The 24165-nt window shown below is 46.0% G+C and overlaps 1 protein-coding gene across 1 annotated transcript in view; it reads right to left on the bottom strand.

Annotated features, from left to right (window-relative positions):
- The window catches only part of PRRG1 (proline rich and Gla domain 1), a 54900-nt gene extending 31542 nt beyond the window's left edge, over nucleotides 1-23358 (bottom strand). The window contains exons 1-2 of the mRNA XM_044288094.1: nucleotides 23251-23358; nucleotides 7739-7784 (exon numbers count right to left, since the gene is read on the bottom strand). Coding sequence (XP_044144029.1) covers nucleotides 7739-7748 — 10 coding nt within the window. The 5' untranslated portion in view covers nucleotides 7749-7784; nucleotides 23251-23358. The remainder of the gene's footprint in view (nucleotides 1-7738; nucleotides 7785-23250) is intronic.
- Between the last annotated feature and the right edge of the window lie 807 nt (nucleotides 23359-24165).

The raw sequence follows: 24165 nt of genomic DNA, 5'->3' as shown, positions 1-24165 counted from the left end.
TTGTAGACTGACGCATTTGCTTTAGGCCTCGTTCACATTTCCATGTAATTTTCAAGTCTGTGAAAAAAAGCTTCCTTGTTTTATCCGTGAAGATGTCTATAAAGGATCATGTTTGGTCCGTGTGTCCATTTTTAGCCTCGTCCACATTTCCGTTTTTCACGGATATGTGCTGTCCGCATTTTCTGTGGACAGCACACATACCTATTGATTTGAATGTGTCTAAACACATCAGTATTTTTTTTACTGACCGTGGGTCAGTAAAAAAAATATAAATCACTTAGGCTACTTTCACACTTGCGCTTGATCGGATCCGTTCTGAACGGATCCGATCATATTAATGCAGACGGAGGCTCCGTTCAGTACGGATCCGTCTGCATTAATAACTTAGAAAAATTTCTAAGTGCGAGAGTAGCCTGAGCGGATCCGTTCAGACTTTCAATGTAAAGTCAATAGGGGACGGATCCGCTTGAAGATTGAGCCATATGGTGTCATCTTCAAGCGGATCCGTTCCCATTGACTTACATTGTAAGTCTGGACGGATCCGCACGCAAGCAGCGTTCAGCTGTCCGCCTGGCCGTGCGGAGGCGAGCGGAGCGGAGGCTGAACGCCGCCAGACTGATGCAGTCTGAGCGGATCCGCATCCATTCAGACTGCATCAGGGCTGGACGGAAGCGTTCTGCTCCGCTCGTGAGCCCCTTCAAACGGAGCTCACGAGCGGACAGCAGAACGCTAGTGTGAAAGTAGCCTTAGACAAGCACTATTTTGGTGATCAGTCCATCACTGAAATAGGACTCATGAAGTTTAATATACAGTGGATATAAAAAGTCTACACACCTCTGTTAGAATGTCAGGTTTCTGTGATGTAAAAAAAAATTAGACAAAGATAAATAATTTCAGAACATTTTCCACCTTTAATGTGACCTATAAACTGTACAACTAAATTGAAAAACAAACTGAAATCTTTCAGGTAGAGGGAAGAAAAAAAAAATATATAAAAAAATAATATGGTTGCATAAGTGTGCACACCCTTAAACTAATACTTTGTTGAAGCACCTTTTGATTTTTTTACAGCACTCAGTCTTTTTGGGTATGAGTCTATCAGCATGGCACATTTTTTGACTTGGCAAGATTTGCCCACTCTTCTCTGCAAAAACACTCCAAATCTGTCAGATCGCGAGGGCATCTCCTGTGCACAGCCCTCTTCAGATCACCCCACAGATTTTGAATCAGATTCAGGTCTGGACTCTGGCTGGGCCATTCCAAAACTTGAATCTTCTTCTGGTGAAGCCCTTCCTTTGTTGATTTGGATGTATGCTTTGGGTCGTTGTCATGCTGAAAGATGAAGTTCCTCTTCATGTTCAGCTTTCTAGCAGAAGCCTGAAGGTTTTGTGCCAATATTGACTAGTATTTGGAACTGTTCATAATTCCTTCTAGCTTAACTAAGGCCCCAGTTCCAGCTGAAGAAAAACAGCCCCTTGGCATGATGCTGCCACCACCATGCTTCGCTGTGGGTATAGTGTTCTTTTGGTGATGTGCAGTGTTGTTTTTGCGCCAAACATATCTTTTGGAATTATGGCCAAAAAGTTCAACTTTGGTTTCATCAGACCATAACACCTTTTCCCACATGCTTTTGGGAGACTTCAGATGTGTTTTTGCAAAATGTAGCCTGGCTTGGATGTTTTTCTTTGTAAGAAAAGGCTTTCGTCTTGCCACTCTACCCCATAGCCCGGATATATGAAGAATACGGGAGATTGTTGTCACATGTACCACACAGCCAGTACTTGCCAGATATTCCTGCAGCTCCTTTACTGTTGCTGTAGGCCTCTTGGTAGCCTCCCAGACCAGTTTTCTTCTAGTCTTTTCATCAATTTTGGAGGGACGTCCAGTTCTTGGTAATGTCACTGTTGTGCCACATTTTCTCCACTTGATGATGACTGTCTTCACTGGGCTCCATGGTATATCTAATGCCTTGGAAATTCTTTTGTACTCTTCTCCTGACTGATACCTTTTAACAATGAGATCCCTCTGATGCGTTGGAAGCTCTCTGTGGACCATGGCTTTTGCTGTGGGATGTGACTAAGAAAATTTCAGGAAAGACCAACTAGAGCAGCTGAACTTTATTTGGGGTTAATGAGAGGCACTTTAAATATGGCAGGTGTATGCTGACTCCTATTTAGGGTCCATTCACACAGGTGCGGACCCAATCATTTTTTATGGGGACGGAATGGATGCGGACAGCACACAGTGTGCTGTCCGCATCCGCATTTGCGGAGCGCGGCCCCGATCTTCGGGTCCGCAGCTCCGCGAAAGATAGAACATGTCCTATTCTTGTCTGCAGCTGCGGACAAGAATAGGCATTTCTATAGGGGTGCGGGGCAGGTGTGTTGCGGATCCGCAACACACCACGGACGTGTGAATGGAGCCTTAACATAATTTTTATGTAATTGCTTAATTCTGAACACAGCTACATCCCCAGTTATAAGAGGGTGTGCACACTTATGCAACCACATTATTATTATTTTTTTTTGTTTTCCATCCTTCACCTAAAAGATTTCAGTTTGTCTGTCAATTGAGTGGTCACATTAAAGGTGGAAACATTTCTGAAATGATTTATCTTTGTCCTGACATTTTAACAGGGGTGTGTAGGCTTTTTATATCCACTGTATGGGAAATGAGCAAGCCCCATGCGAAAATGTCTGGGCTCCAATGTGTTTATGCTGAACAGAAAGTAGGCCCCTGTCAGCAGTACCGTCTGTACAGCCCTGATGATGGTCCTGGCAACGGCAACCCATCAGCATCCCGAAATTGTGTTCACAGAGGGGCGATTGCGACAGGGAGCCTCTGTGTACGGTAACTGCCTAGACGTCGTTACTGATTGCCAGCATCAGAGTTAACTGCGATGCCGGCCTTTACAGGGGTAATCGGTATCAGCGCAGCCTGTACGGAATCTCTTCAGCCTCTGAGGCCCATGCTAGCATTAAAGGTGCGAGTGGCAGGGACTGTAAAGAGTATACAGACGGCACTGATGCAGCACTCCATAAGAAAATTACAGTATTTTTCTCCCTATAAGGCCTCATGCACACAACCTTTCCATTTTTTGTGGTCCGCAAATTGTAGAAATGCCTATTCTTGTCCTCAAAATGGACAAGAAAAGGACACATTATATTTTTTTTCCGGGGCCACGGAACAGAGCAACGGATGCGGACAGCACACGGAGTGCTGTCCGCATCTGTTGCGACCCCATTGAAGTGAATGGGTCCGCACTTGAGCCGCAAAAACTTCGGCTCGGTGCGGACCAGAACAACAGTCGTGTGCATGAGGCCTAAGACAAACTTTTTTTGCCCCCCAAAGTGGTAGAAAAATGTCAGTGTGTCTTTTGGGGTCAATACTAATGAGCTAAACTAGCAACCAATCAAATTCCATTTTCATTTTCCAAAGGAGCTGTGAAATATATAAGGTGGAATCTCATTGGTTGCTATGGGCAACTAAGCCAATTTCCCTTTACACTTGTTTTGATCTCCCCCAAAGTTTAAAAAGAAAACCTATAACCCATGCAGAAAGTTATATCCACCACACCTCTTAAAAATAAAGAGTAAACATGTGCAAAGTGCTTACATGCCACTTACGCCTAAAGTTACAAGTACATAGCTTCATAAAATTACCAGAACTGGAAAGACCAAAAAATCTGATCAGGAACTTGTCAGGTGCAACACGGTGTCCAGGCTATGAGCTGTGCGCTGCGATTGGCCAGCGCTGCAGCAAGGGACACGCCTAATACAAAAACTCCGCCCAGTACAACAGAGGGAGCTGCAGACACCGGAGCCTATACCGGGCGAACGGAGCGGCGCCCAGACATACTAGTAAGTGCAGTCCACTGATATAGTTAGTTTTTAAACTAGTGAAAGGTCCTCTTTAAATATTACTTTATAATAAATCTATTTCCAAATACCTTTCATTATTTATTATGGCTCGTTTTGTCAGGGGAGCAATCATCAGGGGAAACAAAATGGCCGCTGTCCTACCAGTACACACAGAACCTGTCCTAATCACACAGGAGGACAAGTTACTTCACAACACTGAGGTAAATAGCTCCATCATCCTCCTCTCTGTTCTACTTGTCAGAGATTATGATCCTCAATACAGATTATAAGAACTTTAGCTGAATCTCTGGGGAATTTAGTTCAGAGGAGACATGAAGTACAGAGAGGATGGACAGGACAGACTGTGGTAATATGGAGCTGTGGTAATGTAGACTGCATACAAGAGCTGCTGCTCATTACCCCCACCCTCCTCTCTGTACTTCATGTCTCCTCATCATTTCCATCCCCACAGAACAGAGAGGAGGATGAGGAAGGTATTCAGCTCAGTGTTGTAAAGTAACTGGTCCTCCTGTCTGGTTAGGACAGGTTCTGTGTGTACTGGTAGGACGGTGGCCATTTTATTTCTCCCAGTGATTGCTCCGTAGACAAAACTAGCCACTCTAACTAATGAAAGGTATTTGGGAATATATTTATTATAAAGGTAACATTTAAGTATTTTCATTTTCTTAATTCCAGGAGAACCCCTTTAAAAACACTGTCACAGAGGCCATGTAATATATGGTCATCATCTACATATTTGTTAAAAATGTATACTGTACAGGACAAACCACTTCTAGGTAACCAAAATCTACATTTTCTGAGCGCGCAAACATACTTTGTATCAAAATATAGCCTGAAAATTGATACACACAACCTGCAAATTTGCAGCAAACAACGATTAGAAAAAAAAAAATTGGCAAAAAATTTCTAATTTGCAAATAAAAGGTGCACTCTAACAGAATACTTATGATAAATAAAATATAGTCTGAAAAAAACTAAGATGGGAGGAGTTCATACATGCCACATACTGTATGTCTACATTCAAATCTACATGTGTTACTGAAATGCAAAAACTGCAGGAATGCATCAACCACCGTATTGGCAGTCAAGAATTATTAGTATATAAATTTCCCTCCCCTACACAAACTGTAATCCTAATTAACAATGATAAATCCCTGAACAGCATATAATGCATTTACTAAGCCCGCTTTTATACAGGTATGATATGGAGGCTTTATTACTCGTTATGAACCGAACACCTGAACCTCATGTAGTTCATCAGAAAATGAGTTGACGCGCCACACCTCTGGTTCTGATGAACTGCAGGAAGTCTGGCTTTTACATCCATAATAAAAACCCTGTATTACAGCTGTCTGAAAAGCGGCTAAATGCTTTTTTCCCCCTATGGTAATATAAAACTATTATACTATGGTGACAGTTAATTAGCGAAAATGTCTTCTCTGGCTAATGAGATTTTTCCCATCAGAAATATATTAGCTTCCTCTCTAATGATAGTTATCGCTGTTCCTACAGCCTGTAACAGGTATTGCTAGATAAGCAGTCTGTATATTGTACTCTATAGATTGGGTATGGACAGGATAGGGACAGTATGAAATGGAAACTTTATTGATGCTCCTGTGTTTGGTGCGATTTATTTGGCCCGTGATCTGGGCGCTAATAAACCTCTTGTTTATGGCATCATTAAATGGCCTAATTAAACGCAGAGAAGTGATTACACGAGCTTCCTCTCACCTTTTTTATTTATTTTTTCTTCTTCTAGAAAAAGAGTAAGTTACTGGTAAGTCTAATTCCAGATTTTGTAGGGGGATTTTTAAAATCCATTGTGTGAACATACCCTAAGCCATGCCTCAATCGCTGTCTGATGCCTTTATTTGCATAATTCCCCCTTAGTGGCCCCACACAGTAGTTATTCCCCCTTAGTGGCCCCACACAGTAGTTATTCCCCCTTAGTGGCCCCACACAGTAGTTATTCCCCCTTAGTGGCCCCACACAGTAGTTATTCCCCCTTAGTGGCCCCACACAGTAGTTATTCCCCCTTAGTGGCCCCACACAGTAGTTATTCCCCCTTAGTGGCCCCACACAGTAGTTATTCCCCCTTAGTGGCCCCACACAGTAGTTATTCCCCCTTAGTGGCCCCACACAGTAGTTATTCCCCCTTAGTGGCCCCACACAGTAGTTATTCCCCCTTAGTGGCCCCACACAGTAGTTATTCCCCCTTAGTGGCCCCACACAGTAGTTATTCCCCCTCAGTGGCCCCACACAGTAGTTATTCCCCCTCAGTGCCCCCACACAGTAGTTATTCCCCCTCAGTGCCCCCACACAGTAGTTATTCCCCCTTAATTAACACGGAAGAGGCCAGTATACTGCTACAGATGGATCTGGATAGATTGGAAGCTTGTGCAGAGAAGTTTCAGAAGAGGTTTAACACTGACAAATGTAAGGTTATGCACATGGAAAGGAATAATGCAAGTCATCCGTACATACTTAATGGTAAAACACTGGGTAACACGGACATGGAAAAGGACGTAGTAATTTTAGTGAACAGCAAACTAAGCTGTAGAAACCAGTGTCAGGCAGCTGCTGCCAAGACCAATAAGATAATGGGTTGTATCAAAAGGGGCATAGATGCCCGTGATGAGAACATAGTCCTGCCACTTTACAAATCACTAGTCAGACCACACGTGGAGTACTGTGTACAGTTCTGGGATCCTGTGAACAAGGCAGACATAGCAGAGCTGGAGAGGATCCAGAGGAGGGCAACTGAAGTAATAACTGGAATGGGTGGACTACAGTACCCTGAAAGATTATTTAAATTAGGGTTATTCACTTTAGAAAAAAGACGACTGAGGAGATATCCAATTACTGTGTATAAATATATCAGGGGTCAGTACAGAGATCTCTCCCATTATCTATTTATCCCCAGGACTGTGACTGTGACAAGGGGACAGCCTCTGCGTCTGGAGGAAAGAAGGTTTCTACACAAACATAGAAGAGGATTCTCATATGTGACCATCAGAGTATGTTCTCTGGTTGATGGGGGGATAGGAGGATTAATAGCATGCACCGAAGTCCGTGCGATTCCCCCTTTTGCAGAAATGTGGAGCTAGACAGTGAGAGATAAGCTATGTCTCTCCCTGTGCAACCTGTCAGCACTTCTCTCAATGGCTTTTTTCTGCTGGCATATCTCGGGCTGCATAAGAGATTCATGCCAGGTCTTCTATTAAAGTTGAGATTGTCAGCTTTAAAAGAAGACCAAGTTTGAGGCTCCAGTCGCAATATATCACAAGTTAGAGCACTTAGAAATCAGGGCGGGAATGAAAGCTGCAGGCATATGTAGTTTTCATCAAGTCCCTTTTTCAACGATCTAACTCACAATATATGACAGTAAAGCTTCAAACTTGGCCTTGTTTTAAAGCTGAGATTGTCACCTTTAAAACATGACCGGCCATCAGTAGCAAGGACATACGAGGCACATCCTTGACTACTGAATTGCCACCCTACCAGGACGTATGACATACATCCTTGGCAGGGAAAGGGTTAATCATCGGACAACACCTTTAATTCAAACTTCTGCTTGCAGTATAACTGGCGAAAAACGTAACCTCCTTTTGAGGAGAGTTTAACCAGTTGTGCCAAACCCTGCCACATAAACATTGAGAAAGTGGCTTGAATGTCCTATATGGAAGGCCCATAGCTGGACACAGCAAACTTACGTCATTTTGTTAATAAAGCTGTAGTGTTCACTGGTTTTAAATTAAACTAAAAATGACACATACATACATCTGGGACAAATACGTCAGGTTTTCTTGCTCACATTTTGCCCATGTCTGTGTTACAGAATACGCAGCGTGACTTACCACTGTCCATGATTCTGCTCTTTTACAGCGGAAGAAAATTAAGAGTCTGAAAATACAGGAAAAAAAAGTGTTGAGACAATGGTAAGAAATAAAAATACTCTATCGTTCAGCTACGTTAGGGAAAAACTGATAGCTTCCCTCAATTGAGCCTCACTTCCTTCCATTTATTAACACTAGCCAAAAGACGACAATGTGCGTCTGTCGTCATAACTGGATAACGGCATTCATACTTTCAGGTGTCATATGCTGGCAGGCACATTTCCTGTCCTCATGGACTACACCAGGCTGCACACACCTACTACAGGACTAATCTATGACTACTCTTTTATGTTACATTCTATGTAAAACTTTTAATCAACCGATCACTGTTGTCAGCATTTGTGCAATGAGAACTCTGCTGACAGACTCCATTTAAAGAAACATCTAGCCACAGCATTTTTGTCTGAAACAAAAATAAAAATAAAATAAAAAATGCTAAATTATGGGTACTTTCACACTAGCGTTTTTCTTTTCCGCCACTGAGTTCCGTCCTAGCGGCTCTATACCGGAAAGGAACTGATACGTTTTATCCCTATGCATTCTGAATGGAGAGCAATCCGTTCAGGACGCATCAGGATGTCTTCAGTTCAGTCTTTTTGACTGATCAGGACAGAGATAAAACCGCAGCATGCTACGGTTTTATCTCCGGCCAAAAAAACTGAACACTGACCGGAATGCCAGATCTGTCCTTCCAGTCTGCGCATGTGCAGACCGAAAAAAAGGTGAAAAAAAATAAACGCTGGATCCGTTTTTTACGGATGACACCGGAAAGACGGATCCGGCATTTCAATGCATTCCGGACGGATCCTGATCCGTTTTACAAATGCCATCAGTTAGCAGCTGCACGATATGGGAATTTTGTGCGATTGCCATTGGGGCCCTAAAAATTGCGATAACGATATGCGATGTGATATTTTAAGGGAATTGTGCTAGAGGTCTATTTGCTGTGGATGGCACTGCTATGGAGGGCATCTCTGGATGGCGCTGCTATGGAGGGCATCTCTGGATGGCGCTGCTATGGAGGGCATCTCTGGATGGCATCTCTGGATGGCGCTGCTATGGAGGGCATCTCTGGATGGCACTGCTATGCAGGGCATCTCTGGATGGCACATATATATCTTATGCTATGTGCATTCCACAGATCCCCCCCCATAACAGTGTCCCTGCAGTGTGAATGACCCCCAATACAGGGGGTGGGGGCCGGCATCTGGATTAGGAATGACAGTGGGGACCGGTGCAGTCCCTGTATTCTAATGCACCGGCCCCGCTCACTGTTGTATAATCTTATCTAACCTGTAGGCATTGTTAAAATATAATAATCATGTGTAATCCAGCTGTATTACTTACAACTAAATTTCGTAGCAGAGAGAAGGGAGGAGGCTCGCGCTGCCTGCTCCATTCATAAAGTGGGCAGCTCAGGTGCATGACGTAGTGAGTTACGCGCCGCCCACCCGCCCTGCCTCCTCCCTTCTACGGAACTTGTTGTAAGTAATACAGCTGGATTACACATGATTATTATATTTTAACAATGCCTACAGGTTAAATAAGATTATACAACAGTGAGCGAGGCCAGTGCATTAGAATACAGGGACTGCACCGGTCCCCGCTGTCATTCCTAATCCAAATGCCGGCCCCCAGCCCCTCCTCACTCTGTTGATGCGGCTGTGTATCATTGTAGGTAATCGCAGCATTTTTGGATCGGCCAAATCGCCATATCGCAATCATCGATTATCATGATACGATTGCTTTTGCGATATATCATGCAGGCCTAGTTGGCATACGTTTTGACGGATCCGCCAGGCAGTTGCAGCGACGGAACTGCTTGCCGAATCACTCTGCCGCAAGTGTGAAAGTACCCTATGCCTGGTGGGAACATGGCTTCAAAAAAAAAAAAAAAAGTTTCAAATGTTTTCAGAGCTTTTTTTTTCTTACAAGCTGGTGGCAGTTTAAATTATTAAGATAAAAAACATTGGGGCAGATTTAAAAAACCTATGGATGGCGTAAACTCTAGACTAGGATAGTTGCGATACCAAAATTTTGACTCTATTTCGATACCACGTGAAAAAAACGAACCACCAAAAAAGCCACGTGCATTCCGCATTTAAAAAAAATGTATTAATTGAATATTTTTTTTTCTGTTCTGGCGTTGTTCACCGCATAGAGATTTTTTTTATATTTTAATAGTTTGGACTATTCGGACGTGGCGATGTGATATGTTTATTGTTTATATATTTTATATGTAAAATTAGGAAAGTGTGTGATTTATACTTAATAATTTGGGCTTTTTTTTTTTTACTTTTTATTTAATAACCATTTTCCCCCTTAGGGGTCCATTCCCCCTTAGGGATCTGTAATACACCCGGTCGGCACCCCCATAGAACTGCCTATTCTTGTGGACAAGTATAGAACATGTTCTATTTTTTTCGGGAGCCGCGGACCGGAAGATCGGGGCTGCGCTCCGGAAATGCGGATGCGGACAGCACACCATGTGCTGTCCGCATCTCTTCCAGCCCCATAGAGAATGGACGTGTAAGGGCTAGAACCTGGTATCTTTTAATCCCTTGTCCTATTCACCCCGATAGAGCTCTATTGTGGTGAATAGGATCTTACACTTTCCCTGCTGCCCTGTGCATAGTACACACAGCAGCAGGGAGCTTACCATGGCAGCCAGGGCTTTAGTAGCATCCTGGCTGCCATAGTAACCGATCGGAGCCCCAGGATTACACTGCTACTACCAATGATTTTAATACTGGGGGGGGGGCACTGTGTCACTAATGATAATTAACCTCCAATACAGGAGGCGGGTGACGGCAGCAGAATCACATAGCTGGGAGCTGTGATCAGTGGCAGTTAACCCCTTAAGTGCCGCACCTGAGGGGTTAACTGCCCGCCCTCCTCCACCCCTCTCTCTTCTTATTGGCAGCAGCAGCACAGATGGGAGGGAGAGAGTGACTCCTTCTCCCCTGTGCTGCTGAGGAGAACATGGTGCAGTAGCGCAGCCTAGTATCGATAAATGTCAATCCTGGTATCTAGTATCCTAGTCTAGACCGGCACCAGATTGATCACAGGAGCTTAGGCTAGACGATAAATGTCTAACTTTATAATAACTATTGGCAAGTTTCACATCTCCGTCTGCCCTCTCCAAGAGGATGTTCCGGCCTAGAACAGTCCACCAGAGTTCTCCGAATCTGGCATTGACGGATACTGTTGCCTGCCCCCCGTACCCCATTGACTATAATGGGGTCCAGCAGAGAACCGGCCTCTACGTCGGGAATTGGCTGGACCAAAAAAAAAACAAAAAAAAAAAACCTATGTGGCTGTCCTGCTTTATTTACTGCTGAGAGAATGCGCTTTGATTAGGTACGTAAATTAGGTGGCAAGTTATCCTAGGGTGGTCCCATCCCCAGCCTGTGAACCCTGCCCAAGGCCTTCCCCTGGGCCCTGACAGGCAGAGCCAGCCTTCTCTAGTGTAGCTGGTATTTCAATAGAAATCGCACACAGGTACCATTCTTTCCCTGGCCGGAAAGTCACAGATGTACAGTATGCGTTTTTTTGTTTTTCTTTGAGTTGTTTGGTGGACATGATTCACCTCATAGCCATTAATAAATCAATGAGACTTACAGAAACCTGTAATGGCTTTACTATAATAAGAATTATATTACTTCTACTTTTAGCTGCATGAATTATAAACTATGGAATATACTTGGGTATTAAATGTGCTCACGTTTAAAAGCCTTTATAGAAACCATTACTGGGCCCTAGCTGTAACTGGCGGCAGTTCTGTTGTGATCAGATAAGCAGATGGGTCAGACAACAGCCAGTGCAAGGAGAGAATACCAACTGCTATTTTCTGCTGACACGTCCAAGCCCTGACAAAGTGAAGTTCATTGTTGCTCTGCTGGATTACAGTATTGCCACCACGAGCGAAGAGAGTCTGTGAAGGACTTTAGACTGGGGAAAATTCTGACTCTTAGCATGCTTTCATATGCTGCTCTTTTGTGGTGTATTCACCCAGTGGTCCATTCACCCCATTTATATGCTGCAGGTGAAAACCTCGATTATTATGATACCTTCTTCACAATAATGATGGCATATCCTTAAGAACCCTTTACATGGGCTGATGAAGCGTTCCTTCCTGACAATCTCCTGCTCATCAGTGGAGGAGACCACTGTATTTACATGCAGTGATCTCCTCCACAGTATGTGTCACAAATCACAGTATGGGAGGGAGAGATCACTAATGCCATCACTCATCCCCATACAGAATCTTTGGCGGCAGCAGAGGCTGTTTAGACGGCACAATCTGCTGCCAGCAAACAACGATTTAGGTGTCCACATGAACAATTCTATTACCTGATGAACAAGTGTTTTGTTCGTTCAATGGGTAATTGGCAGCACCTTTACACTGACAGATTATTGCTAATGAACGTTTGGGCACTGGAAAGGGCCCTTTAGTATAGATCAGGGATGCTCAACCTGTGGCCCTCCAGCTGTTGTAAACCTACAACTCCCATCATGTCCTGCTGTAGGCTGTCTGGGCATGCTGGGAGTTGTAGTTTTGCAACAGCTGGAGGGCCGCAGGTTGGGCATCCCTAGTATAGATCATCAAACCAGATTGTGGGGGTCTGACTTTCGTCACCCCACCGTTTGGCTGTATGAACGGATAGCAGTGTACCAGCACTGGATGTCGATTACATAGTAGCAGGGAAGGAGGGTAGTCCAAGTGAATAGGGTTTTAAATCCGCAGCATGTCAATTTATACTGTGGATTTCCACAGCAGATTTTACACTTTGCAATAAATAGCAATGTCCGTAGCAGAAATTTCACTCCTGTGGCTGCGCCCTTAGGTCCCATTTAGAAGACTAATTTCTATCCAGACTGCACCCGCATAGCAGAGGGGTTGTGCCACTTATAACACTTCTTCCCTATCCACAGGATCAGAAAAACAGGAGTTGGCATGTGACCACAACCCCTTCAAAGTAAATTGTGCAATTCACACTTTAGTTTTTCGGGATGGACTGAGGAACAATGCACCGTTTTTGTTAATTTTCTGCTTGAGACTCATTCATTCAAATTAATGGTTCCAGAAATAAAATGGACGCGCCCAGACATCTTCATAGGTTAATGTTTTGGAGACGAAAATCGGAACAGCCGTCTGAATCCGGCTTAAATGTGAGGTTAACAGAGCCTAATGCAGATTAAGAATTGTGTCACCTAAACCTCCGGTGAAATCCAGTCCAGCAGGTAAACAATACAAACACAAAGAGCGTGGACGACAATGACTGCAGACATACAAATTTAGAGAGTGGCAACATTTTTTTATCACCATCATTTGGTTATTAGCTTCTTTTCTGAATAATTATATGCAAATCAGTACCTTTGGAAAGTTCTTACCTGCTGTTTTATCTTCTAATAGAGCACAGCCATGATCACCAAACCCTAGTTGTCTAACCTATCCTCAGGATAGGTCATCCCTATCTGATCGGAGGAAATCCAACACTCTGCACCCCCCGACGATCAGTTACTCTGCAGGCACCAGATCTACACAATTGATGAAGCTGTGTAGTGGACAGAGCTGGTTACTGCACTACTGTCCCCAGGGGCGCATTTGTCATAGACCCTAAAGGGAAATTTCCTGGTGGGCCGATGTCCAGGGGGCCACCTGAGCTCCCCTCATGGCCGCCAGCCAAGTACATAACCATCTAATATTCTCAGCATTAAATAATGTTAGAAGTAGGGTTGAAATAATTACTCGATTGAATCGAGTAATTCAACCCAAAAAAAAAAATCATCGATGCAAATTTTTTGCATCGTGGATTCGTTTGTGTCATGTGACCACGGAACGGGAGTGAAGCGCTTGCTTCATGGTCACCCGCTGGCACGTACCGCACTGGATCCTGACACATCGTCAGGTCATAGTGCACGTAAGCCAGCACTATGACCTGATGCTGTGTGACGTCAGGATCCAGTGCAGTGCGTGAGAAGAAGAGGAAGGAGCTGTGGAGCGGCGCCTCTACAGAAAAGGTAAGTATTTAATTTCACTGGCGCTTAGGACATGGCACTGAAGAGGGGCAGCCGGCAATAGATGGCATGGAGGGGCTGAACAACGGAGCTGATGGCACTGGGGGGGGGGGGGGGGGAACGGAGCTGATGGCACTGGGGGGGACGGACGGAGCTGATGGCACTGGGGGGGAACGGAGCTGATGGCACTGGGGGGGGAACGGAGCTGATGGCACTGGGGGGGGAACGGAGCTGATGGCACTGGGGGGGGAACGGAGCTGATGGCACTGGGGGGGGAACGGAGCTGATGGCACTGGGGGGGGGAACGGAGCTGATGGCACGGGGGGGGAACGGAGCTGATGGCACTGGGGGGGAACGGAGCTGATGGCACTGGGGGGGGAACGGAGCTGCTGGCACTGGGGGGGAACGGAGCTGATGGCACTGGGGGGGGAACGGAGCTGATGCACTGGGGGGGGAACGGAGCTGATGGCACTGGGGGGGGGAACGGAGCTGATGGCACTGGGGGGGGGAACGGAGCTGATGGCACTGGGGGGGGGAACGGAGCTGATGGCACTGGGGGGGGGAACGGAGCTGATGGCACTGGGGGGGGAACGGAGCTGATGGCACTGGGGGGGGAACGGAGCTGATGGCACTGGGGGGGGAACGGAGCTGATGGCACTGGGGGGGGAACGGAGCTGATGGCACTGGGGGGGAACGGAGCTGATGGCACTGGGGGGGGAACGGAGCTGATGGCACTGGGGGGGGAACGGAGCTGATGGCACTGGGGGGGAACGGAGCTGATGGCACTGGGGGGGGAACGGAGCTGATGGCACTGGGGGGGGAACGGAGCCTGATGGCACTGGGGGGGGAACGGAGCTGATGGCACTGGGGGGGAACGGAGCTGATGGCACTGGGGGGGGAACGGAGCTGATGGCACTGGGGGGGGAACGGAGCTGATTGCACTGGGGGGGGAACGGAGCCCCCCCCCAGTGCATCAGCTCCGTTCCCCCCCCCCCCCAGTGCCATCAGCTCGTTGTTCAGCCCCTCCATGCCATCTATTGCCGGCTGCCCCTCTTCAGTGCCATGTCCTAAGCGCCAGTGAAATAAATACTGGGGGGGGAAACGGAGCTGATGATGGCACTGGGGGGGGAACGGAGCTGATGGCACTGGGGGGGGAACGGAGCTGATGGCACTGGGGGGGGAACGGAGCTGATGGCACTGGGGGGGGAACGGAGCTGATGGCACTGGGGGGGGAACGGAGCTGATGGCACTGGGGGGGGAACGGAGCTGATGGCACTGGGGGGGGAACGGAGCTGATGGCACTGGGGGGGGAACGGAGCTGATGGCACTGGGGGGGGAACGGAGCTGATGGCACTGGGGGGGGGAACGGAGCTGATGGCACTGGGGGGGGGAACGGAGCTGATGGCACTGGGGGGGGAACGGAGCTGATGGCACTGGGGGGGGAACGGAGCTGATGGCACTGGGGGGGGAACGGAGCTGATGGCACTGGGGGGGGAACGGAGCTGATGGCACTGGGGGGGGAACGGAGCTGATGGCACTGGGGGGGGAACGGAGCTGATGGCACTGGGGGGGGAACGGAGCTGATGGCACTGGGGGGGGAACGGAGCTGATGGCACTGGGGGGGGAACGGAGCTGATGGCACTGGGGGGGAACGGAGCTGATGGCACTGGGGGGGGAACGGAGCTGATGGCACTGGGGGGGGAACGGAGCTGATGGCACTGGGGGGAGAACGGAGCTGATGGCACTGGGGGGGGAACGGAGCTGATGGCACTGGGGGGGGGAACGGAGCTGATGGCACTGGGGGGGGGAACGGAGCTGATGGCACTGGGGGGGGGAACGGAGCTGATGGCACTGGGGGGGAACGGAGCTGATGGCACTGGGGGGGGAACGGAGCTGATGGCACTGGGGGGGGAACGGAGCTGATGGCACTGGGGGGGGAACGGAGCTGATGGCACTGGGGGAACTGATGCACTTGGGCTAATCGCACAGGGGGGAATAAAGGGTGTTGGGGTCCGATGAGTTTTTAATAAAGAAAAACAGTCTATTAATTCATTTTTCCTTATTATATTACTCAATCGTAAAAAATAATCAATAGAATATTTTATTACTGAAATAATAGTTTACTGCAGCCATAGCTAGAAGCATCAAGTACTACAGCATCTGGCTGGTGGCCGCAGGCACCCTCCAGAATTAAACTGTATTGCTATTCTCAGTACGATGATACAGTAAAATAATGCAGCGGGGGTGGCAGTATTTTGTGTTGCACGGTGGTATTGGGTTCTGCTGGGGCAGTATATGGTGTAGCACTATGGGATTTGGTTCTGCTGGGGCTGTACTTAGTGCTGCACTAGGGTATTGCTGGTCCCGCCTACTTCTGTCCTCCCTGTCTACATGTTGCCCCACCTTCAATTTGAACCTTCCGACAACATGGGACCACTTTTAGGTTTTCTCCAGGGCCACTTTAAGTTCCCAGTCCGCCCCTGGCTGAGCCCATTTAGTTCAGTGAGAGCAGCGTTGTCGTAACCAGCTCTGCCCACTACAGAAAGGGAGTTGTATAGTCCAGCACCTGAGCTACTGAAGAAAAGCTGATCAGTACAGCTGAGGGCAGCCAGACCCCCACCCAACAGAAAGTGATGGCCTACTCTCCTGAGGGTAGGCCATCACTTGTAAAGGGTTGAACAACCCCCTTTAAGGGTGGTGATATCCATACTGTAGGCTTTTTATGGTGTTTTCAATAGCATTTTGTGCTTTTTGGTGAGGTTTTTTTTCTTTTGCTGTCTATTTGCTGATGTAAAAAATAGAACACCAGTGGTGTTTTTTTACCCCGAGAAGCGTGTTTTGTGTCAATGGCATTGTTTTCAAATCACAGTGCACTTTTTTCTCCATCTATTTTCATTTTTTTCTAAGATGAAAAAAAACAAAAAAAAACAAGTACATCCAACGTGAATTATAATCGTGTGTTTTTTTTTTTAATAAGGCTTTTTCCCCATATGAATGAAGTGACATTACAGGAGGTTATATACTTCCCAAGGAAAAAACTCCCAGCCACACAAAAAAAAACGTCAGGTGGAAAAAACACTATTCACAAAAAGAAAAAAGAAAAAAAAAAACTACAAAAATGTTGATCAAGTCAGGAGTTTGTGGCTTTATTTTTTGGGAGGGGTGTGGGAGCCAAAAAAAAAAAAAAAGCCAGGACAGCAATTGTGGCTCACCCTGGGTTCACACCTGAGCGTTCCGAAAGGAGCGCTCTGTATGCGCGATTGTACGGGCGTTTGCAATCGCGCATACAGAGACAAGCGAACGCCCATTGTCGCGCGTTCCCGAAAGTCTATGTACCGGAACGCGCGACAAAACGCCCCAAAGAAGCTCAAGAACTTTTTGGAGCGTCGGGCGTTTTACAGCGCGATCGTACGCGCTGTAAAACGCCCAGGTGAGAACCATTCCCATAGGGAAGCATTGGTTTCTCCTTGTTGAGCGTTTTACAGCGCGTAGGAACGCGCTGTAAAACGCTCAGGTGTGAATTTAGGGTCAGTGCATCTTGACACGTTCTTAAACTGCTCCAAAGTTTAGCAGCCCTCTGTTTGTCAAAGGGGAGGGGGTCTGTGCACAGACCTACCAGGACACGCAAAGGAGTGTTGTCTTGAGGAGAAAGCCAGAATCTCAATAACTAGAGAGCTGATTACATTTTAAACCCTTAAAGGCCTCATGCACACGACAGTATTTTTTTTTGCGGTCCGCAAAAAAGGGTTCCGTTGTTCCGTGATCCGTGTCCGTTTTTTGTTTCCGTGTGTCTTCCTTTATTTTTGGAGGATCTCCAGACATGAAGGAAAGTAAAAAAAAAAATATATATATAAAAAATAAGTCAAGTTTGCCATGCAAATGATAGGGAAAAAAACGGACGCGCGGACAATCTTGTGTGCATCTGTGTTTTTTCACTGACCCATTGACTTGAATGGGTCCGCGAACCGTTGTCCGTAGAAAAAAATAGGACAGGTCATATTTTTTTCACGGACTCGAAACACGGATCACGGACACGGATGACAAACGGTGCATTAGCCGAGTTTTCCACGGACCCATTGAAGGTCAATGGGTCCGCAGAAAATCACAGAAAAACGGAACAACGGACACGGGACACAACGGTCGTGTGCATGAGGCCTTAGAATGGCATAATCCATCATATCTATCTACTTTTAAAAACTAGATGGAAGACTACTATAGAGAGTAGTTAGAAAGTACACAATGCTACACAGTCTGAGGACCACTGGCCTAGTGTTTTCACCAACAATATTGGAGGATATTAATGCAAGTCGCTTTTCAAATGCAAAAGATGGTATTGAGCCACATCCAATAAGGAAAGAAGATGTGTTAAAGATATGACTAAGTGATAAGGTTCTTAAATTGGTGGTGACTGCCAGTTTCATCCAAATGCCAAGTTTCTGTAAAGTTATCCATCAATGCATCCATCATTTCTAAAGTGTTCGAACGACTGGGAACAGCAGGTAGAAGGCCTCAAGAGTAACATATATTTAAACAAGGTAAATGGAGAACATGTATAGGGGATGCAGCAGTTATAAGAGCTCCACAGTTCACTATTCCATAGGAAGAAGTTAATCCTCAAGAAAATAGACATGCTGCAGATTTCAAAGTCTGGTCCGCCTGAAGAAATCTGCATCTAAAAAATCTGCAGCATATCGATTGGGGATTGGAAAATCCCATAGACTTGTACTGTACCGTACTCTGTAGTGGATTTGCTGTGCAGAATCCAAACCACAAACCCATAAGAAACTGCAACATGTTAACTTAGCCTATGAACTGGGTTTCCATGGGGCAGCCACGTTGCGACTGCAACCTCGCCCACCCATGCTGGTCATTGGCCATACAACTTTGGAGGCTAACTGAGGTATTACCTTCAACAGTGGTGGGTGACGTGAAGCCTGATTCTCTGCTATGACATGAAGACTGATTCTCTGCTGACATGGGCTTACAGGGGGGTGATCAATGACAGGGGGTGATCAGGGAGGCTAACCGAGGTATTACCTTCAGGGGCACGTCTAAGCAACTACCTGGTTTTCACTAGAACCTCAGATGGTAAGGATAGATTTGAGTCGTTAGGGTAGTTGCCGGGGGCTACTCCCGAGCAATCCCCGAGTCAGTGGTAGCTGGCCCAGGCGGACCAGGATATACCTGGGTAGGTACCAGAAGTACACGCGTAGTCACGCAGGCGGAGTCATTACGAGGAGCAACAGTGCAGTACCAAAGAATGAGGCAGAGGCGTAGTCAGACAGGCAAAATGTCAGGGCAGGCGGCACAGCTACAGGTCAGGCAATCCGGGTCAGCAACAGGAGAGACAAGGCAAGCAGGCAGGGATCAGACGATAAACAGAGTCCAGGAACAAAGTATCAGGACCCAACAAACTCAAGAACCTTGATACTGAGGCATCTGGGAAGAGGGCTGAGCCACTTAAATACCTGCAGGAGAGCCATGGTTGGTTAGCGAGATCACCTGACCTAACCCACACAGCCCAGAGAGTAATGAGCTCCACCCTTACCCTGGGTTCACACCAGAGCGTTCTGAAAGGAGCGCTCTCTATGTGCGATTGTACTGGCGTTTACAATCGCGCATACAGAGACAAGCGAACGCCCATTGTCGCGCGTTGCCGAAATTCTACGTTTAAACGCGCTGTAAAACGCTCAAGTGTGAGCCAGGGCCATAGGGAAGCATTGGTTTTCATGTGTTGAGCGTTTTATAGCGCGTTTGAATGCGCTGTAAAACGCTCAGGTGTGAACCCAGCGTTATAAGCAGTGTAACACAAAACCAGCCAACCTCATGCTGTGTCCAGGGCTGAGTGGAAGCTGTGGAGCAGAATCCTAAAAAGCAATACCACCTACAGAAACTGAGCCCAGGACCGCAGAGGAGAAATGGAAGCACAGGACCACAGGTTATTGGTGGCATATGTCTAGAATATGCCACCAATTTCAGATAGGAGTGGGTCCCAAAGGTTGGACCCCCACCTACCTCAGAAAATGGGACCACTAAAGTGAAGGAGAGTGCACCGCACATGCACAGCTAGCTCTCCATTCACTTCTGTGGGAGTTCTGATAATAGCCGAGCAAGCACACTCAGCTATTTTCGGAATTCGCATAGAAGTGAATATATATGGCTTTCACTCTGAGGGCCCCCGTTCTAGAGATAGGAGCGAGTCCCCCACTCATCTGTCATTGGTGGCATATCCCAGTGATATGGCACCAATGTATGAGAGGAGGCCACCCTTTGAAATATCAAAACAGGGCTGAAGCCATAGCGGCTCCACTGCTACTGTAAACACTGTGGATTTTCTGTAAGCTATGCCACAGCATTTATTCTACATGTAGCCGTACCCTACATATGGAAACTCCTCCAAATAGGTGCTGCAAGTGTAATCTGTCACCTATAGAGAACAAGACAGCTCTCTCACAATGCATATCATTGCTTCATTTGTGTAGATGCATATAGCTCCAACAGTAAGGTGCTGCACGTGCTGATGGGTGATCTCACAACCAGAGTTATTTTGGGTGGGAGCCCAGGCATTGCTTCTGCCTCATGCAGTAAAGAATTTGACATCTCTGGTCTGTAACTCATTGTGTACCAGAACTAATAGGCTGGCATCCCTCGGCTGTAGAGTCTAAAGCCAGCTACATAGGTGAACAGGGCTGTGAAATACCAGGCACGACTTATGGATAGGGATAAGCAAACTTTTGTTTTCGCGTTCGGTGTACAAGGTTCGAGTTCTCTTAGAATCTTGTTATGGATTCTGCTACCACGGAACATAAATTATGGTCCGTGGTAGCAGAATCCATAATGGAATTCTTACGTAAACCCAAACCTTGTACGCCGAACTTGAAAACAATGGTTCACCGAACTCTACTCTTGGACAAGAGCGGTCATGTTTCTAGAAAAACACTAAGTCAGTTTTGCTTTGAGTCTGCTTCAGTGTCCACTAATTTGCTCTAAATCCATCAGATATCACATCATTTGATAAATTTGGTGCATCATTACAAATAACACTTATCTAGAGAAGTTACTCTATTTTTAAGCCCTCTTTTCCCTCATTGAACTTTTGTTTTCAAGTTGATATATTTGGCATACACCTAATTAACCAGGCCCACTTTTCAAAGGTAGAAAGAAGAGAAAAAGATAATAAACAGTAACAAATTTGGTGCATAAATGGAGTGTGCCAAAAATGTGCAGCTTTTTCATGGCAGGAAACCGCCACAAATCACATGATACAGTCAGATCTTCATATTAGGCTAAGGTCTACATGACATGTATCCCTTAATATTAAAATCTCATCTAAAGACTGTCAATGGGGTCTGCCAACTAAGCATGATATGACTGTCACTAAAAATGTTACTCTGCAAGCACAGGCAGCTTGGGACCCATTTGAGATTTTATTTATTTTTTACAGCCAGATCTCAATTATAAAACAGCTGCGTAACAGCAAGTCAAAGTCAATTTGCATAAATGTGAAACTTTTAAACCCATTGAAACCAGACAAAAGCAATCAAGAATTATAATAGTGATCCCCAACCCATAGGTCATAAGCCACATGTGTGGCTCAGGATGATGATATAGTTGAATTACTGTGGCAGGACACAGGAGCCAATGGCTTGCTTCCCCACCATAAAGTCTATGACATAGTAGACAGGCGAGTGGCACCAGAGGGGGCATTGTAACGACGAGTGGCACCAGAGGGGCCGATTATTGATTCCGCTACCACGGACCACAACGGAATTTAGAATCCATAACAGGATACTTCGATAACCCGATCCCAAACTTTAGACGCCAAACTTAAAACACAAGTTCGCTCAACACTAATTATAACTACCGGAAGGCTAAATATAGAACCCGCTTGATAGATGCCCACTTGGGTGACTGCATGCATATGGCTGTCACTAACTATAATCTAGCTTTTAAAGGACTAGCAGAAAACCAACAGTCCTAGGTCTCACACTGAATTTGTGCATTGTTACTTGTAACCGCCTCCAGCTGTTTCCTGTAGGTTATATGACAAAGCAGAATTGTGTTTGTTTGTTTTTTATTTCACCCCACAAAGATTTTTTTTTCCTGGGTTCCAATACAACATATGGTACATTCTCCCAAAAAGAAGTCCTCCTATGGCTGTGTGAACGGAAAGTTATGGCTCTTGGAAGGCAGAAATGAAAAAAATGAAAGCGCAAAAAGGAAAATTAGAGTAAGTGTTTATCTCAAAAATATAGAAACAGCTGCAAAAACTATAAAACAGAAAAAGAAACCCTACTTCTCTCTTCCTTCCAATCGAGGATCCAGCACTGATGCTCCATATTGCCAGCATATGACCTCTGCAGTCAATTAGTGGCTGCAGCAGTCAAGTACCCTACTTTCTCGGCATCACCACCACCATGTCACAATGCCGGTAGTACAGTATGTGACCAATGCGACCACCACTTGACTGCAGTCGTCACATGCTGGCCAGCTGGAGGCTAGCACCAGTTCGATTTTGTTTTATAACATCTGCAGCCATTTTACATTTTTTTTTTTTTTAAGTTGGATGACCTCTTTAACATGCAATTGTTCCAAGTTTGGGAAAAAAAATCTCAAAGCACTAGCATGTACCGACTTTACGAATCCCTACTGCTCCGATGTCAAACGTTCCCTGGTCTTTGTTTATAATGCTGCAGCATTGAAGTGCTGCCGGGACACATGACCACAGCAGCCAATCACTCTTACTGCTGTGGTCACATATCGGGACAACATGTCACCACTGCAGCCGCCTACACAAAGGCCACACTGTCAACACAGGATTTGGAGATTTTTTTAAAATTTTTCTTTTACTTTAACACATTTACGGCTTATAGAAGAGATTTTCACATGGATGGAAAATCCCTTAAAAATATTTTAAATATCAGACTCCATTATCACAATACGGAAAAAGTCGCAGTGAGAACACCATACATGGACTAGTTGTCACCGATACAACCTGGCTGGAATGTGATATATCACCTTAATGATGGCTCGTTAACGTGTTTTACATATTACACGCTCTCCACCTAACTGGTTTATAATGCGTAGATCAGATCTCCATGAGGATGTATAGTCAGCCAAGTATCTGGAATACATTGTATCCACCCAGCTGTGTCATCTTCATCATCCATACATGAGTAACTGTTTACCAGGAGGCAGCAGCAGCCCAGTGACAGGGAGCAGTCTCCTGGAGAAAACTTTGGGAATTATTGCATTCATTTCCCATGTTGCTTTGCGTCACACATATGATCTATAAACACATATATATTTACATACAGCTGTGTGTGCCCTGGAAGCAATGGCTGCACACACAGAACACAACCCATATATACACACAAATCAAAACCCATGGCATATCTCCTCCAAATGGTGCCCACCGCGGGCGTCCATGCCAGGCTATGCCAGTACAGTACCTGAGCGGTAGCGGATACACTTCTGCCGCTGTACTCTGCTGCAGCCGCTAGATCCCAGGAGACATTCGCTGGAATGGAGAGGAGAGGTTTAGGGTAGGCGTGGCGTCACGGTCATGTGACCTGTCTTTGTAGGAAGGGGAGGAGACTGCAGGCGCGCCCAGTACCAGTAGTAGAGCTCATGAATGGAGTCCTTCGCTCTGTGTGGAGCGTTACCTCACCGAGTCTGTGGCGTGTGCTGTGTGAGGGTACATTTATATCTCCCAACATTGGAAAAGCACAAGAAGGGGTGAAAACAGCGGCGGGCATAGCAACGTTATTTGACAAAAAAGCACCAGTTCACAGAGTTTTTTGGATTGTTTCCGCCTCAAAATCAGCTCCAAAAAATAAATAAAATTAAAACAGCCTCCTATCTCGTTGGGAAGCACAGCTTGCTTTTTTTTCCCATGTGGAAAAAAGAAGCAGCATGCCCTATCTTACAGAATAATGTTCACTGAAATGAAAGTAGGCGTCAATACTTGCTTTGTGCGTTGTTTTTTTTTTGTGTGTAAGTGTGTGTGGATCTGCGCCAAAAACCACAAGCTGAAAATGCCGTTTTGTACTATAGTAAACACCAAAGGGGTCATTTACTATACTGAAATACGCCTAATTTAGGGGTATTTCAGGCGCAGATGGTGGCGCGACGGTTAGTTGCTCCGCTATCTGCGACTTCGCGCTGGTCATGGCAGGTATAAAATTTTGGGTAGCGAAGGGGAGGGGCCGGTAGGTCTGTTTCATTCGTTATTTTCTACACCTGGTTTAGGTAGAAATGGTCTAAATGTAAGATAGCAAGGAAGCTGTGTTAGGCTAGTTTCAGACTAGAGGCAGGGGGTCCGGCGGGTAAACAGCCTGTCGGATCCGTCCTGCTGCTAGTTCACG

This window comes from Bufo gargarizans, chromosome 3 (genome assembly GCF_014858855.1).
Source record: "Bufo gargarizans isolate SCDJY-AF-19 chromosome 3, ASM1485885v1, whole genome shotgun sequence".
NCBI lineage: Eukaryota > Metazoa > Chordata > Amphibia > Anura > Bufonidae > Bufo > Bufo gargarizans.
Note: the sequence above shows the minus strand (reverse complement) of the source record. Positions and strands in the feature narration are given on the sequence as shown.